Here is a 17651-nt window from a genome sequence, read left to right on the forward strand (position 1 = left end):
AGGATTACAACTCATGATGAATACCAAGATCTTTATACATTCATTTTCTAATGTCCATAAATCTCTTGTCGTGTCTATAATGCTGTTAAAGAATAAGAATCATTTATCAATGAAATTACATTTGAAGGTTACTAAATTTGCGGTGATAATAGGGCTCGTTTTAGCGAATGGACAGGATGTTTCTGTGCGGCGCTGGGTTCAACCGAAATTCCAAATTTGGTAGAATCCGGGCTCTTTTCTACCAAATTTGGTAGAAAAGAACCCGGATTCTACCAAATTTGGATGATGATTTTATTTTTTATATTATTTGAAATTTGGACATAATACAAAAAATGAAAACTATTAGTACTGTAATATTTATACATATAAATAAAATTGGAGTCTGTTCGTAATATTGAAATAATCGTTTTTTACTACATGCATACGAATATAAATACGGTACATACACCAAAATAACATTTTTTACAGTTTTTGTCTGTCTGTCTATCTGTTTGTTCCGGCTAATCTCCGAAATGGCTTGACCGAGCTTGACGGGACTTTTATTGGCAGGTAGCTGATGTAATAACGAGTAACTTAGGCTACTTTTATTTTAGAAAAATAAAGTTAAATTACACGGACGGAGTCGCGGGTACAACTAGTAAAAAATAAAAACATATCTACAAAACTTTAGCCTATTGGCCAGTACAGTTACCTAAAAAAACTATAAACTATGCAGAGACAAGCAAATAAAATAATAAAGATCTAAAATGGAAAGTTATATAGTTGCAAAACAATCTGTGGATAATTGCGAACGGAGCGCGGGTCGTGTTGCGATGGTCACGGTCATCCCTGAACGGCGGACGGCGGACGGCGGACGGTGGCTGGCTGTCACGTAATCGTTCACGGCAATTAACACCACACCACACCACAAACTTATTCTGCAGATATCATAAAAAGTCGGTTTTTTGGATTAAATCGCTAACTGTATACGCTTAAAATTACGAATTGAATGTACATGGAAATAACTACGGTTTTAATTTGTCCAAATATACTATTTTTTGTAATGTTAAAGATTACGAATTGAAGATGATATCAGTCAACTCAGGAAGCCAGTCGTGACTAATCCACATGGTATTAACTGCGATGCTTTATTTGTCCAAATATACGGATAACATTGTGACAGTGTTTGTAATGTAACAAAATGCATCCGAAACGGCTTGACAGATTCTTATGAAGTTTTGTATTTATATATAGTTGGTCGAGGAATGAGACCGTAAAAAGATACATACCCCTAATGTGATAAGGATGGTCCAACGCAAAAAATATTTTTAGACAATATTTTGTTTTGTTTTAACACTAGCTGTACCCGCAACTTCGTCCGCGTGGAATTTAACTTTATTTTTCTAAAAATCAAGAATTTTTCTAAAATAAAACTAGCCTAAGTTACTCCTTATTACATCAGCTATCTGCCAATAAAAGTCCTATCAAAATTGGTCCAGCCGTTGCAGATATTATTTAACTAGAACAAACAAACAGACAGACAGACAGAAATTGTAAAAAATGTTATTTTGGTGTATGTACCGTATTTATATTCATATGCATGTAGTAAAAAACTGTTATTTCAATATTACAAACATCATTATTATCATCACAGCCCGGAAGACGTCCACCGCTGGACATAGGCCTCCTCCAAAGATCCCCACGACGATCGGTCCTGCGCTGCTCGCATCCAATGCCTTCCAGCGAGCTTGACCAGATCGTCGGTCCACCTTGTATTTATATATATAGATACACAATTTTTTTAAGTCCATCAAAGGCCACCTTTTCTGTGTTATATCCTTTGAAAGCTAATGAATACCTTGTTTGTTGCAGCATGGAGATAAAAGCGGAGCCTGGAATGGAGGGCGCGCTGGTGGCGCGGCCGGTGAAGGAACGCAAGAAGCACGACCGGTTCAACGGGATGAGCGAGGAGGAGGTCTCCCGGCGGACGCTGCCCGACCATCTCACAGAGAACCTGGACATCATCATTGTGAGTATGATCGCCACTCACTACCACTTGCAACTCACTTAGTTAGCCATCCACCACCACACTTATCTTTATATATAAAAATTACGTGTCACGTTGTATGTGATAATGGAATGGTGCACCCGCTTGCGCTAATGGTTTAAGCTGGCGGGGCACCAGTGGACTATGATATGATGAGCAGAGTTCAGGGCAGTTAGCCCATCGTGATAAAATCACCTCGAATTTATCACGATGGTTTCCAGGGGGAACCGCGTGGAGGTCAACTGACATGGTACATTGCTAGCAATGGGGTCGAGAGTCCACATTACTAACAATTCCTTTCCCCCCGCACGTTGTCGATGCGATGGACTCCTAAACTACTGAATCGATTGCAAATTGGATTTGCACATTGTGTGCAGTTTGATCCAACTGCAAAGATAGGATAGCTTACATCTCAATCTATAGTTCCAATATTATTTTAATGCAAACTATTTTTATGTATAAAGAAACTGTTAGCCACAGCAACGCGTGACCGGGTCTGCTAGTAGATAGATAAGAAGCATTACTTTTCTCAATTTACACAATGTTTACATGTTTTCTCCTGCAAAACGCCCATCAGGATTTTACTTATTTGTAACCGACTGGATTCTGAACTGAATTTATGTGTTACGCGCTAATTATAGCATAGCTATCAAGTCTGTAACAATAATGACATATGTCACTGGGCAAAAGAACTGAGACATCGGGCTGTACGTGATGTCACTAACGGCAGGCACAGCGCCGTGATAGCTGTCACGGCAAATTATTTGGAAAAAAGTATAAGAAAACACTATTGAAGATAATGGCTGTATGGGCTGAGTCCTTTTGCCTTTCCCTGAAAAGGGAAAAACAGAACAAAAAAAAAGCCTTAAAAAGACAATTTGTGCATGATAATACAAGTTTCCGGAGACAAAACAAAATGGTATTTTCTGAAAATAATCTGTGCATGCTAATCTCAGAAACGGCGCAACTGAATTAAATGCGTGCTCAGTTAACTTCCCATAACATTGATATAAATAAATATATTGTTATATGTATTTAAATTTCCTAATAATAATTTATGATATCATAGTTTTATGATCATCTATTACGATAGTTTGTCTATACTTTTTTTGTAAAAAAGTAGAGTTCTCTTCCTCACATAATCTGTATAAAATACTTTAGAATTGATATTTTATTTGTTATTTCTCGTTTTATCATTGGACAATCTATAATATTAATGCATACTTTTTGAATTATAATACAAATGGATGTAGCGAGTAAAGTAGGTGAAATAAGAAAGCAGTAAAACTATAAAGGATATCAGATAACGGTCGAAATGATTTGCATCGAACATTTTAAAGAACGCATCCAACCAGGTGTATGCAGAAAACGACGCGACGTACACACCTATGTACGAGTATAACTAGCTGTACCTGTGACTTCGTTCGCGTGGAATTTAACTTTATTTTCCTAAAATAAAAGTAGCCTAAGTTACTCCTTATTACATCAGCTACCTGCCAATAAAAGTCCCGTCAAAATCGGTACAACCATTTAGAGATTAGCCGTAACAAACATACAGACAAATAAAATCGTAAAAAATGTTATTTTGGTGTATGTACCGTATTTATATTCATATGTATGTATGTAGTAAAAAACGGTTATTTCAATATTACAACATTCCAATTTTATTTATATGTATAGATATCAAACTCTATATATTTGAATCTTTATTACTCAATCAGTAAGTTAGACTACTGTTATTTTAGAAAAAATCTTTTATTATAGAAAAATAAAGTTAAATTCCACGCGGACGAAGACGCGGGTACAGCTAGTATATAACATTTCATGATAGTCTGTAAACGAATTACTAACAAATAAATTAACTTTTTCATTCATTTAAATCCAATAAGATATTTGTTTAGACTATACTAGCTACCCGGTTTCGAACGAATGTACATGTATTATACATATAAACCTTCCTCTCGAATCACTCTATATATTAAAAAAACAAAATCCCTTGCGTAGTTGTAAAGATTTAAGCATACATAGAGACGGACAGACAGCGACAGCGACTTTGTTTTATACTATATAATATTGCGTGAAAAATACAATCATACATAACGTTTCTTTTCGTCAGTCGGATAAAATGTGATGTCTCATCATCAATTATGATGAATGGTGGATATTGTAGTTGCCTAAATGAGCTGCTATTTTAATATTCATGAGCACGAGAAGGTAAGTTCACGTGATTTATGTATTCTGTCTTTGTGTCGCGACGCCTGCTGCCGCCGCTTGAAATTTTTACCTACTGTTATGCAAGCCGGTACAGACTTCGAGTCTAGAGTTGTGGTAACTCGAAAGTTGGGAGCTAAGTCATCATCTGCTTCTTCCTTATCCCATTTATTTGGGGTAGACGTAATATGTTTTTCGCTTCCATTCATCCCTGTTCGCAGTCATCGCGTTATTTACTTCCTTTCTTACCATATCATCTTTCACACAGTCCATCCATCTCTTTTTTGGCCTTCCTCTGCCTTTATAACCATCCACATTAATTTGTAACATCTTTCTTAAAATATTATCCTCGTTCCTACGCATTACATGTCCATACCATGATAGACGATTACTCTTCAACCTCTCTGACACCGGTGCCACTTTCATACTTCCTCTAATGTATTCATTCTTTATCTTATCCATTCTTGTCACACCACACATCCACCTCAAGTTGGGAGCTAAGTACCACGTTGTTAATACTATAAATGTATTGGCATCTGTTGCATTTAAATTCAAAAATGATTTATTCATGTAGGACATTTTAGCCGCTTATGAACGTCAAATTTTTTGTATTATATTTTTCCCTACCGTCCAGTTCAGTATAGATCCTATTGAGAAGAATTAACAAGAAACTCAATTGACTATTTTTTATAATGTTTTCCCTATAGTTTTGTATAGATCCAATTGCGAAGAACTGGCAAGAAACTCAATTGAATATTACTTCATTCATTCATACACGATCATCTGCTTCATCCTTATCCCCTTTATTAGTGGTCGGCGTAATATGTTTTTCTCTTCCATTCATCCCTGTTCGCAGTCATCGCGTTATTTACTTCCTTTCTTACCATATCATCTTTCACACAGTCCATCCATCTCTTTTTCGGCCTTACTCTGCCCTTATAACCATCCACATTAATATGTAATTCATACACGATAATACTGAACGGATTTTGATAAAACTTTATATATATAATATAGTCTATATTACTGTAAAGTTTTTCAGTAACGAACATCCGTAGTCACAAAGTTTCGAGTTAATAATATTAGTTAGTTATACATAGAGTTTAGTTATGCTTTCGTTAAATACATCAGAATGACATTGGCTACAAATTTGGTGCGGGTAAAACCGCAGGCACAGCTAGTATAGTACATTAACTGTTAAAGTAATATTACACAGTATATTATTGTATTTAAAGTATTATTTGCAATGATATATAACATTGTACATGAGTGTCTACCACGGTGTATATAACACAAGCTGAAAGCTAGCGTATCGATTTGTTAGCCCGAGCCCCGGACCGCACCAGTAACGAGACGACCTAGACTTACACATAGTACTCCCATATTTGGCACTAGCTGCACCCGCGGCTTCGTCCGCGTGGAATTTAAATTATTTTTTCTAAAATAAAAGTAGCTTAAGCCACTCATTACATCAGCTACCTGCCATTAAAAGTCCCGTCAAAATCGGTCCAGCCGTTTCAGAGATTAGCCGGAACAGACAGACAGACAGACAAAAATTGCAAAACATGTTATTTTAGTGTATGTACCGTTTTTATATTCATATGCATATAGTAAGGTACGTTTATTTCAATATTACAAACAGACACTCTTAATTTTATTTATATGTATACATGTGCTTATAAACAATTACCAGCAAGAATGAAAATATTAAACAATCCGTTATCAAAAATACAGTCAGATAAAGGTTTAGAAACAAAAACAACTTAGAAACAAAAACAAACTAACCCAAAAAAACAATGGAAAACATTTCATCGTTTTAGTTTTAAAAAAATACGAATTTCTATATGACCTTTCATCCCTTTCCTTGGCATTAAAAGGTGACCTGTGTCCTTTCTCAGCGGCTACACTATCTGCGTACAAAATTTCTATTAAATCGGTTTAGTAGTTTTGACGTGAAAGCGAGACAGACAGACAGTTTTGCATCTATAGAATAGAATAGAATAGAAAATTCCTTATTCAAATATACTTAATTTAGGCACTTTTTAATAGTCATAACAATTTGTTTAATCTACCGCTCATTCGGAAAACTGTCTCATCACAAGAAGAACGAGAAAGAAACTTGTGTGTTGCTCTTTTAAACAATCCTTGTAAGTTCACATTTTACAAATCGATACGTGTGAATACAAACTACCAACCAGCACTAATTTATTAAGGTCAAATATAAAAACACAATAAGATTAAATCAGTCGTAGTGATAACAGACCAGTCCCTACAAGCAGCACTCGTTCACGAGTATGACGGATATATTAGTATGTTCCTTTTTTAGTTAAATTAATATTTACTAGGAATGAGAATTAGGTTAAAACGTCTTGACAAGGTATACAATCAACATGCAATCTCATTATTAATAGAAAAAAAAACAACAAAGGTAACCGTCAAACGGGTGGTATTAAATCGTAGGTAGTTGTATGTATACATACAAAGTGAGCATCTCACATATCATTGTACCCTTAAGTTGTTTCTGTAACCTAATGAAATGACAATTACAGTGAAGATAAGCAGCTTAGCATCTTTCACTGTATGTACAGACGGACAGAGGAATACGGCTTATGAACGCCCGCTCGCAAACTGTTACGTACAAACACTTTTAAATTTATATTATTTGATACGAGCTATATATACTTATGACTAGCTTTTGACCGCGGCTTCGCTCGCCTTAATTTATCCCCTTAGGGATGGAATTTATCAAAATCCTTTCTTAGGAGATGCCTACGTCATAGTAGCTTTGGGCATGCAAAGTCTCAGCCCGATCGGTTTAAAATTGACAAAGTTTAATACAAACTTTCATCCCCTATTTTATCCCCTTGGGGTTAGAATTAATCAAAATCCTTTCTTAACGGATGCCTACTTTGTTTTATATTATGTAGTGATGTAGGAATAACGTATTACATCCGTGATAAAAACTCCTGCGTTTTCATTTTGTGAACTCACCTACACATTATTTCTATACTATACTACTTAACATACAACGACGAAAGTTATTTTTATATATTTTTGTATTTTTTTATAATTTGCCGTTCTGTTTTTATATACCGATTGTTTTCTAATGCTACATTCCTTGTCTTTATGTTTTTGCTCTGCTAGCTGAGTATTTTTTAATTTTCTAATTTTACCTCACCTAGGAATGTGTCTCATTTTAAACCGGCTTTATACAGTGCTTTACTTACTTACTTAAGTTACTGAGTAGTATAAATATAATTTCTTTAACATTTACTTACGACGGCCTGAGCCGAGGTTCGAACCCCTAGCGGTCCCCTCACACTAAAGTCGTATCCGTCAGGCGGGAGTTGCCTTTCAGCCGCTCCATAAGTCCTTCCTTTCGTTTGGAGTAACATCTGCACTCGCCCACTATCATCCGGTGAAGCTGTAAAGGCCAGCTGCGGCTAACAGCATTAGAGTTGTCCGAAAAAAAAAATACTTACGGTGATGTTTTATTAATTTTCAGATTGGAATCAACCCTGGACTGTTCGCTGCGTACAAGGGCCACCACTACGCTGGACCAGGGAACCACTTCTGGAAGTGTCTGTACCTGTCCGGCCTCACCAGGGAGCAGATGAGCGCTGATGAGGATTACAAGGTATCTTGCAAAGATTGCACTTTCTTTAGGCTTTGAAATGGCAAACATGAACGGGTGCTGCTTGTGGGGACTGGTCTGTTCAGGTTGCGAACACTGATTAGATTTTTTTTTTTGTAATAGCATATGCTGGTGATCACTCTATTCGCACAAATTTGAATTTAAATGACTGTGTATTATTGTAAACACGTATAATATTAATTTGAAAAGAATACGAGATGAGTTTCTTGTCAGTTCTTCTCATCTCGAAATAATTCTGAACTGACGGTAGATTTAACATATCATAAAAATCTGTAATAGACCTACATGAATAAAAATATTTTGAATTTGAATTTGAACAATCTAAAATCACGAGTAACATATTAAACGCACAGAGTAATATTATGAGGTACACGTTTTTTTTATGGATGATAATGGAATGGTGCACCCGGCTGCGCTAACGGTATACGCTGGCGGGGCACCAGTGGATAATGATAAGATGAGCATGCTGTCAGGACAAATTCGACAAGAATTTACCACGATGGTTTCCAGGGGGAACTGCGTGGAGGTCAACCTGACATGGTACATTGCTAGCAATAAGATCATCAGTCCACATTACTAACAATCACCTTTCCCCCCTGGGGTCCACGTTCCTTACGATGAGCACTTACTTTTATTTTATTCATTTACGTATTTCAGGTTAATGATTATAGATACCTTATAGCCAAACATACATTGTAATAATAATATAAATTGTCTATGTGGTCACGGCAATCTGCCACGGTAGCCAATGCACCACACCCTACGGCCAGTAGTGCTTCATCATGAAGGTGGTCAACATGTTGACTTGATACATTTATAAACTTTTGCTATTTTTAGTATTGCTATTATATTTATGCTATTGTAACTCTGTATTTGATTTATAAGCTATGTTTCGATTGAAGTGTGTGATTAGGCAACGAAATTACAGGACTACCATCATTGGCATTATCATTACATAGTATATAACAAAGTCGCTGTCGCTGTCTGTCTGTCCCTATGTATGCTTAAGTCTTTAAAACTCCGCAACGGATTTTGAAGCGGTTTTTTAAATAGATAGAGTGAATCAAGAGGAATGTTTATATGTATTATACATGTACACCCGGGCGAAGACTTACGTGAAAATTAAACATATTATTTTCTATGTGTATTAGAATATGATTATTTTTTATTAAGTTAAGAAATTCAATTTCGCATATGGCGACAAACTTTCGTTGGAAATCGCATATGATTTGAGGTTATAATTATATTCATTTCTATACGATAATTATATCAAATAATAATATTTGTTACAGTTATTGAACTTCGGCATCGGTTTCACGAATATGGTCCCGCGGGCGACCAAAGGCTCGGCGGACCTCACGCGGCGGGAGATCAAGGAGGGCTCCGCGATACTGCTGGAGAAACTGCAGACCTTCCGGCCCAAGGTGGCCGTGTTCAACGGAAAGCTTATATACGAGGTGTTCTCTGGCAAGAAGGACTTCTGCTTCGGGAAACAACCAGACACAATTGCGGGCACTAACACTGTAAGTTGGTATAGATTATGATTGTATCCTGGACTATTTCCACAGCGCCCTCTAGTCCTAAGCTAAGCAGGGCATATTGGAAATAGACAACATTTTTTTTGTAAATCCTTCATTCGTTTATTCATAATTTAAGAGCTGTTCTCTTGTCGGTAGAGGTCCCGCCACCCACCACGATCTTCTATCAGTCCTTTTAGCTGCTGATACGACACGACTCCAACTTTTTCTTTAATTTGCTTGATATAGCTGTGTCTGAATACTTAGACCGATACAAACAAATATATTCATGAATACAAATTTTTGTATCGTTCGAGGAATCGAACCCGCGACCATCGGAAGTATATAATTTCCAATTTGTCACAGGGTTTCTAGAAGGTCTCATAAAGCGTTATTTTAAACCGATGGAACACCATATCTGCCATGTTGCAATTTAAGTATTTAATTGTTAGCGTTATGGCGTTTATTTCCAATTCGCTACAAGGGTATCTAGAGGACATTTTGAGGTACATTCTCATGTACCTAGGAATCTGCTCCCCTTATGTGTAATGTATTAACATCGGTCCCTGCATTCTCTGTAATGGTAGAGAGATAGTATAGGGATAGCCCTATAGCTATGTCACGGAGCAATAGCCCTGTAACTCTATCATACACTGATATGACTGTAAGCAAGGATGTGTCTGCATTTTCTTTTATTGCATAATGGGATGATGCCCCCGTGTACGGGGCACAAGTGGAGGATGATAAGATGTACATGAAGTCAAGTCAGTTAAGCCCATCATGACAAATTCGCCAATTTATCACGATGAATTCCAGGGGGAACCGCGCGGAGGTCACCTGACAAGGTACATTGCTAGTGATGGGATCAATAATCCACATTACTAACGACCCCTTCCCCTCTGAGTCTCTGCATTTTTATTATGAATGTTAATGAAATGGTGCACCCGCCTGAGCTAACGGTTTACGCTGGCGGGGCACCAGTGGAGGATGATAGGATGTATATGAGGTCTGGTCAATAGCCCATCGAGACAAATTCAACGGCAATTTACCAATGGTATCCTGGGGGGAACCGTGCGGAGGTCAATCTGACATGGTACATTGCTAGTGATGGGATCAATAATCCATATTACTGATAGGATGTATATGAGGTCTGGTCAATTAGCCCATCGAGACAAATTCAACGGCAATTTACCAATGGTGTCCAGGAGGGAACCGTGCGGAGGTGGTTGTTAGTATGGGACACAGTCACCTAGATACATAAAATAATAAATGCATTTAATAATGTCTAGTAAGACAAACTCAATATTGTCTACTAGGCACTGCTGTATCTAAACTGTGTCACCCCACCTTACATTTTCCTATTGTTATTTAGTATATAAGATCATTATTTCTATGTACACATTGTCAGTTTATCATCATCTGTAAAACACATCGTCTCGACCAGCAACATCGTAATATTCACCCGCAACAGTGGTGACCCCGACGTGATCTGGCCGACGTGGTCGAGACGATACCTGGGAAAACGACGAGATCAAACAAGAGATCTCTGTCTGACGGCATCCTGCGCACCACCAACGATTGCACATTTCCACCGGCTTCCCAGAAGCGGGTCTCACCGGCTCGGAAATTCAAGAGGCATAAAAGTCGTTGGCAATACTGCACAACAAGGATCCTGCCGTGCTACTGACCCCCAGTAAACACAACTGCCTGCTGAATATAATCTCTGGACGAAAAATTGAAACTGGAAAAATAAAACAAAAATGCTGTCTACAAAAGTACAGCCAACAGTCACCGCCGACGTCATTGCACACCTGTCGTCACTAATTGCGACACTGCGATCAGAAATTGCTGATATACGCGAAAAGCGCTCGCCACACACAAACAGACGCAGCAACTACCGATCTAGGTCAAATTCGCACCTACGGTCATTGCGTAGTCAGAAAAATGACTATTATTTATATTATATCATCGCAAATATAAAGAAAAGGCATACAAATGTGACATGCCGCGCTCCTATAGACAACCGTCGGAAAACTAGATTCAACGCAGAATAAGACGGAACGCTGTGCTGTTCATCCGTCTAACCGCCTAGCTATAACCGACTCTAACAGTGGCTATAGAATTTTGGTGGACACCGGAGCAAAAATCTCGATGAATAAAAAACAAGCACAGACCAAAGAGAGCGCTAGCGAAATCAAATTATTCGCCGCAAACAATTAATATGAGCAAATGCGAGTTCTTCACAAATGAGTTAGATTTTCTTGGTTATCATATAACGAGCCAAGGGATGAAACCAACGCAAGAAAAATGGCAAGCAATCGACGAGTACCCTAAATCCACGACAGTCGAAGATTTACGTCGTTATTTGGGTATAATGAATTTTTATTGTTACAAAAGTTCATAATATCTTAAATTTTACATTTAACTTTTATAATTTTTTTGTGTGTAATATATATATATTTTTTCTCTCAAGGGGGGAATATCTATGGGACACAGTCACCTAGATACATAAAATAATAAATGCATTTAATAATGTCTAGTAAGACAAACTCAATATTGTCTACTAGGCACTGCTGTATCTAAACTGTGTCACCCCACCTTACATTTTCCTATTGTTATTTAGTATATAAGATCATTATTTCTATGTACACATTGTCAGTTTATCATCATCTGTAAAATACATCGTCTCGACCAGCAACATCGTAATATTCACCCGCAACAGTTAGTAATGTGGATTATTGATCGCATCACTAGCAGTGTACTGACATGGTACATTGCTAGTGATGCGATCAATAATCCACATTACTAACAATCCCCTTCCTCTTTCTGTCTCTGCATTGTTCCGTTTGTATTAGTATAGCCCTGTAACTGTATCACGGAGCGATGTGAGTGTAAGCTATAGTGATAGCCGTATACTAAGTGTGTTGTGGGTGTTCCCGTGCGCAGTACATGTGGGTGATGCCGTCGTCGTCTGCGCGGTGCGCACAGTTGCCACGCGCAGCCGACAAGGTCCCGTTCTACGCAGCGCTGAAGAAATTCCGCGACTACCTGAACGGACTCGTGGCGCACGTCGACGAGGCCGAGCTCGTGTTCCCCGACAACACCAGCCGCCGGCCACAGGAGGAGATGGAGATCCGCAGGTGACTACACACATTACGAAATTACAACTCATTTAACACTAGTTTCTACCCAAGACTTTCCACTCCGATCGATCCCCCGTCCAATTCAAACGGCGATCGAAATTACGACGGCCTGAGCCCAGGTTCGAACCCCTAGCGGTACTCGTACACTAAAGTCGTATCCGTCAGGTGGGAGTTGGCCTTCAGCCGCTCCATAAGTCCTTCCGCGGGTTTGGAGTGCCATCTGCACTCGCCCCTATCCCCCGGTGAAGCTGTAAAAGCCAGCTGCGGCCGACAGCATTTGAAGAATCCGCAAGAAAACCATGACTTTGCTCGTGTATTGATTGTATCATTTCCCCTTCCGAATTGTTACATGATATCATTGTATATCATCTTCTTCTCCCTTATTTTGCTCATTTAAAGCAGACTCTTTCTTGTAATATCTTCTTTCACAGAATCCATCTCTTTTTCGGCCTTCCTCGGCCCTTATAACCATCCACATTCATATATAACATTCTGTTTAAAATATTACCTTTAATACTATAATTATGTTATAATTTTGAGAAGGATAAAGCATAAATATAATAATATTAATTATATAATGAGTAAAAACCACGTGTTTACCTGCGATTTTCTTATGTATCGAATTTAATCATATTTGGTCCGGAAACTTCTGTATTTGCGCGTGATTTCTCAATAAAACTACAGGCTGTACTGATTTTTATTGTTATTTTATAAGTAATTTATAAATTTAATTGGACTATTTTATAACTTATCACAGACGATTACATATATAGCGGTAAAGCTTCATCCAGTTCTAATTGTTGCATAGCATCACAGTTACTATGAACTGTGCTGTTTCAAAAACTCATTGGTGGTGGTCACTCCAAATGGTGTATTGAATGAAAAATATTCACAATTATTTTCATGTTTTTCATGTTTTTATTTTAATAATTGAATCTAGATTCCAAATAAAATTGGTGTTTACGCTCTCACCCTGTATATATGTAGTCCACTATGATATTTCACTTCGTTCATAATTCAAACGTCGCGTAATTCTCACTTTCGAACCCCGTAGATAGAAAGTTAAAAGCACCCCCTACAACTGATACCTTTTGCTTCTTCTCAGACCACCCCACGTGAGATTACAATCGTGAGTTTTTTTTTAATCTATCAAAACGTGTAGTTTAAAACCCAAAGATGTCTATGACGTCATTTTACATTATCGCGGTTCGTGTGATGACGTAGCGTAAGGACTAAAATAGCCACCGACATCGTTACACAATCGTGTTTAGTTGGTAGTTTCCCTGTTTGTAACGGAGCACTTTACCTCATTATCAGCTTCACGCATGTCTATATACAGTCTATACTTATACAGCGTGTCCCAGAACTCAACGTCAAGCCGTATATACACATACACCCTGTATATAGGTACGGTGCTTGTAAATATAATGAAATGAAATGTTGCGGTCATGACGACGTCTGGACAGTTGATTTTGGGTCTGACTACCCCGTCTAAAATAACAGGCGTGGTGTTTTTATGTTTTGTTTGTTTGAACGTGCTCGTCTCTGAAACTACCAGTCGCTTTTCAAACAGATGTACATTAATAATAATAATAATATCTCAGGACAATTCACACAGCGCCATCTGGTCCCAAGCTAACCAACTTGTGTTATGGGTACTAGACAACTGATATAAATACATGGATTTTTTTTGTAAATAAATACATATTATACATCGATAACACCCAGACAGATACAAACAATTATACTCATGAATACAAATGTTTGTACCGTGCGAGGAATCGAACCCGCGACCATCAGATAGTAAAGCAGTATGCTTTACCACTAGACCATCGAGGCTGTCATTTTGTAACAAATAAGGACAGCACAAATCAGTGAAATGTATTAGTGAAATATTTCTAACATCACAATCAGTTGGGTTGAGATTTAGTACAATTTTGATCAGTCAATCAATCAAACCAATCAATCAGTTGGGTTAAGAGTTAGTACAATGTTGATAAGTCAAGTAAAACACTTTTAATTATTAAAACAATATAAACAGCAACAAAATGTAACAAAACAAACTGTTTTAGCCAATCAAAAGATTGTATATCTAAGTGGGCGTGGTCTCGGTAATGTTTGATTTTGTTAGATTTGTTTGCTATACATTTAATAACTTATATATATCACATAAACTGCTATTTTTTTTATGCAAATGTTAATTTTAAACTATGCTATATCTATACATATAAATAAAACTGGAGTGTCTGTTTGTAATATTGAAATAACAGTTTACTACATGCATATGAATATAAATACGGTACATACACCAAAATCTGTTATTTTGATAAATAGATAGAGTGATTCAAAAGGAAAGTTTTATAGATAAATGCGTCTGTCTGTTCGCTTAGATCTTTTAAACTACGCAACGGATTTTAATACACTTTATAGCAATAAATAGAGTGATTCAAAAGGAAGTTTTGTATCTTACTAATATTATAAACGCGATAGTTTGTGAGTATGAATGGATGTTTGTTACTCTTTCACGCAAAACCTAATAAACTGATTTTGATGTAACTTTACTGTAATATAGATAGATAGAATATACTTTATTTGCAACATACAGTAAAGAAAAAGCACAAATAATATAACAAATTACAATAAGGCGGGCTTATTACTGAAAGCAATCTTTTCAAGGCAACCATAGAGAAACGGATTGAAATATTGAACAGGTAGGTAAAATTACATGAACGGGAGAGAACTAAAAACTGTAGCTATAGCTTATACATCAGAGGAACACAAACTAGAAAAAATATATAATGTAAATTGGTCGAAATATAATGTTAAATGTCAAATAAGTGTGTTGCAGACGATGTCCAGTGGTTTGGGCTGTGCGTTGATAGATCACCATGTCAGTCACCTTTGAGTTATATATATTTAGAAAATTGCAACACTGATATGGCCAGGGCACACAGCTCGTAGGACAGATGGTCGTTGGGGTAGTAAAGTCCTCGAGTGCGAGGACCGGAAGGTCAGCTAGTCTGTAATATACATACATGCGAAGACGGGGCGGGTAGTTATATATATATTTGTTTAGGACTTTACAGTTTGTTTACCATTCAATTATGTAAAAAAAAACCCAGCGGTTAGTTACCCAGCCGCCAGACGTGTGTACAAACATACACGTGTCGCAGCTCGTACATATGCAAATGTAATGTACTCAAGTTAAAAGAACATGTCGTTTCAAGGACCTACATTAGTCACAACGCTAAGGTCGCCGCCGTTATTTATGACTAGCTGTAGCCGCGACTTCGCGTGGAAATTAACTTTATTTTTATAAAATAAAAGTAGCCACACCTTATTACATCAGCTACTTGACAAAAAAAGTCCCGTCAAAATCGGTCCAGCCATTTCAGAGATAAGCCGGAACAAACAGACAGACAAAATTTGTAAAAAATGTTATTTTGGTGTATGTACCGTATTTATATTCATATGCATGTAGTAAAAAATATTACAAACAGACACTCCAATTTTATTTATATGTATAGATAACATTTATTCGAAAGAGCAACCACACAATTTTCTTGTCCGTTCTTCTTGTGAAGAGTTCCAGTTCCAAATGAGTGGTAGAATAAAAAATATGACCACAAAAGTTACCTCTATTTCTATTTCGCTATAACGCACTTATAAAACACGTAGATATCAATTGCGGTTTATGTGGCGTATTTATATTCATATGCATGTAGTAAAAAACGGTTATTTCAATATTACAAACAGACGCTCCAATTTTATTTATATGTATAGATGATGCAGTCATTCACACGCCGACCGTGTTGTAACTATTCACTTAGGTCTCAGTACAACAGATTGTTTACAGTAAATTAATCTATATATATAAATATAAATATACTATTCGTTAGTCTCGCTAAAACTCGAGAACGGCTGAACCGATTTGGCTAATTTTAGTCTTGAAATATTCCTGGAAGTCCAGGGAAAGTTTAAACGGTGCTAAAATATGGATGAAATAATTATAACTAAATATTTTTGAGTTAATCCTTGATAGTAACTATGGATGTAATAATTTTAACTATATACTTTTGAGTTAATCCTTGATAGTAACTGTGGATGAAATAATTTTAACAATATATTTTTGAGTTAATCCTTGATAGTAACTGTGGATGAAATAATTTTAACTATATATTTTTAAGTTAATCCTTGATAGTAACTATGGATGTAATAATTTTAACTATATATTTTTAAGTTAATCCTTGATAGTAACTGTGGATGAAATAATTTGAACTAAATATTTTTGAGTTAATCCTTGATAGTAACTGTGGATGAAATAATTTGAACTAAATATTTTTGAGTTAATCCTTGACAGTAACTGTGGATGAAATAATTTTAACTATATATTTTTGAGTTAATCCTTGATAGTAACTATGGATGTAATAATTTTAACAATATATTTTTGAGTTAATCCTTGATAGTAACTATGTGGAGTTCGCGGGGTCATTTTGGGGTAATTCAGAGTACTAATATATATATACGTATAATAATTCGTTTGGGGTAGAAGGATAAAGATATATCGTGCCCAGAACTGTACTATTACTAAAATACTCGAACGCCTGCCCCAGTTTTGCACTTAGAGATGTAGTAAATTAGACCTAATCTTCTCTATAGTAAGATGTAAAACTAGATTGCATATTAATTCTAGCAATATTCTGGTATATGCAAAAATTTTCAATATATTTAATACTAGCGGCTCGCCCCACATACGGGTGTACATCTATTATACATATGAACCTTCCTCTTGAATCACTCTATCTATTAAAAAACCGCTTGGAAATCCGTTGCGTAGTTTTAAAGATTTAAGTATACATAGGGACAGACATACTACATATATACCTAACTATCCACCCCGGCTTCACACGGGTGTACATGTAGTATGTATTATATATATAAACCGTTCTCTAGAATTACTCTATCTATTAAAAAAACCGCTTCAAAATCCGTCGCGTAGTTTTAAAGATTTAAGCATACATAGGGACGGACAGACATCGACATCGACTTTGTTTTATACTATGTAATGATTAGAAATATAAATAAATACAATCGTCCTT

The 17651-nt window shown here is 36.6% G+C and overlaps 1 protein-coding gene across 1 annotated transcript in view; it reads left to right on the plus strand.

Moving 5' to 3' along the window:
* Window positions 1-17651, plus strand: part of LOC131842484 (collagen alpha-1(I) chain) — a 100016-nt gene that overhangs the window by 68858 nt on the left and 13507 nt on the right. The window contains exons 3-6 of the mRNA XM_059191020.1: window positions 1852-2008; window positions 7743-7874; window positions 9185-9415; window positions 12356-12549. Coding sequence (XP_059047003.1) covers window positions 1852-2008; window positions 7743-7874; window positions 9185-9415; window positions 12356-12549 — 714 coding nt within the window. The remainder of the gene's footprint in view (window positions 1-1851; window positions 2009-7742; window positions 7875-9184; window positions 9416-12355; window positions 12550-17651) is intronic.

This window comes from Achroia grisella, unplaced genomic scaffold (assembly GCF_030625045.1).
Source record: "Achroia grisella isolate CSIRO2021 unplaced genomic scaffold, CSIRO_AGI_Agris_v1 utg241, whole genome shotgun sequence".
NCBI classification, from domain to species: Eukaryota; Metazoa; Arthropoda; class Insecta; order Lepidoptera; family Pyralidae; genus Achroia; species Achroia grisella.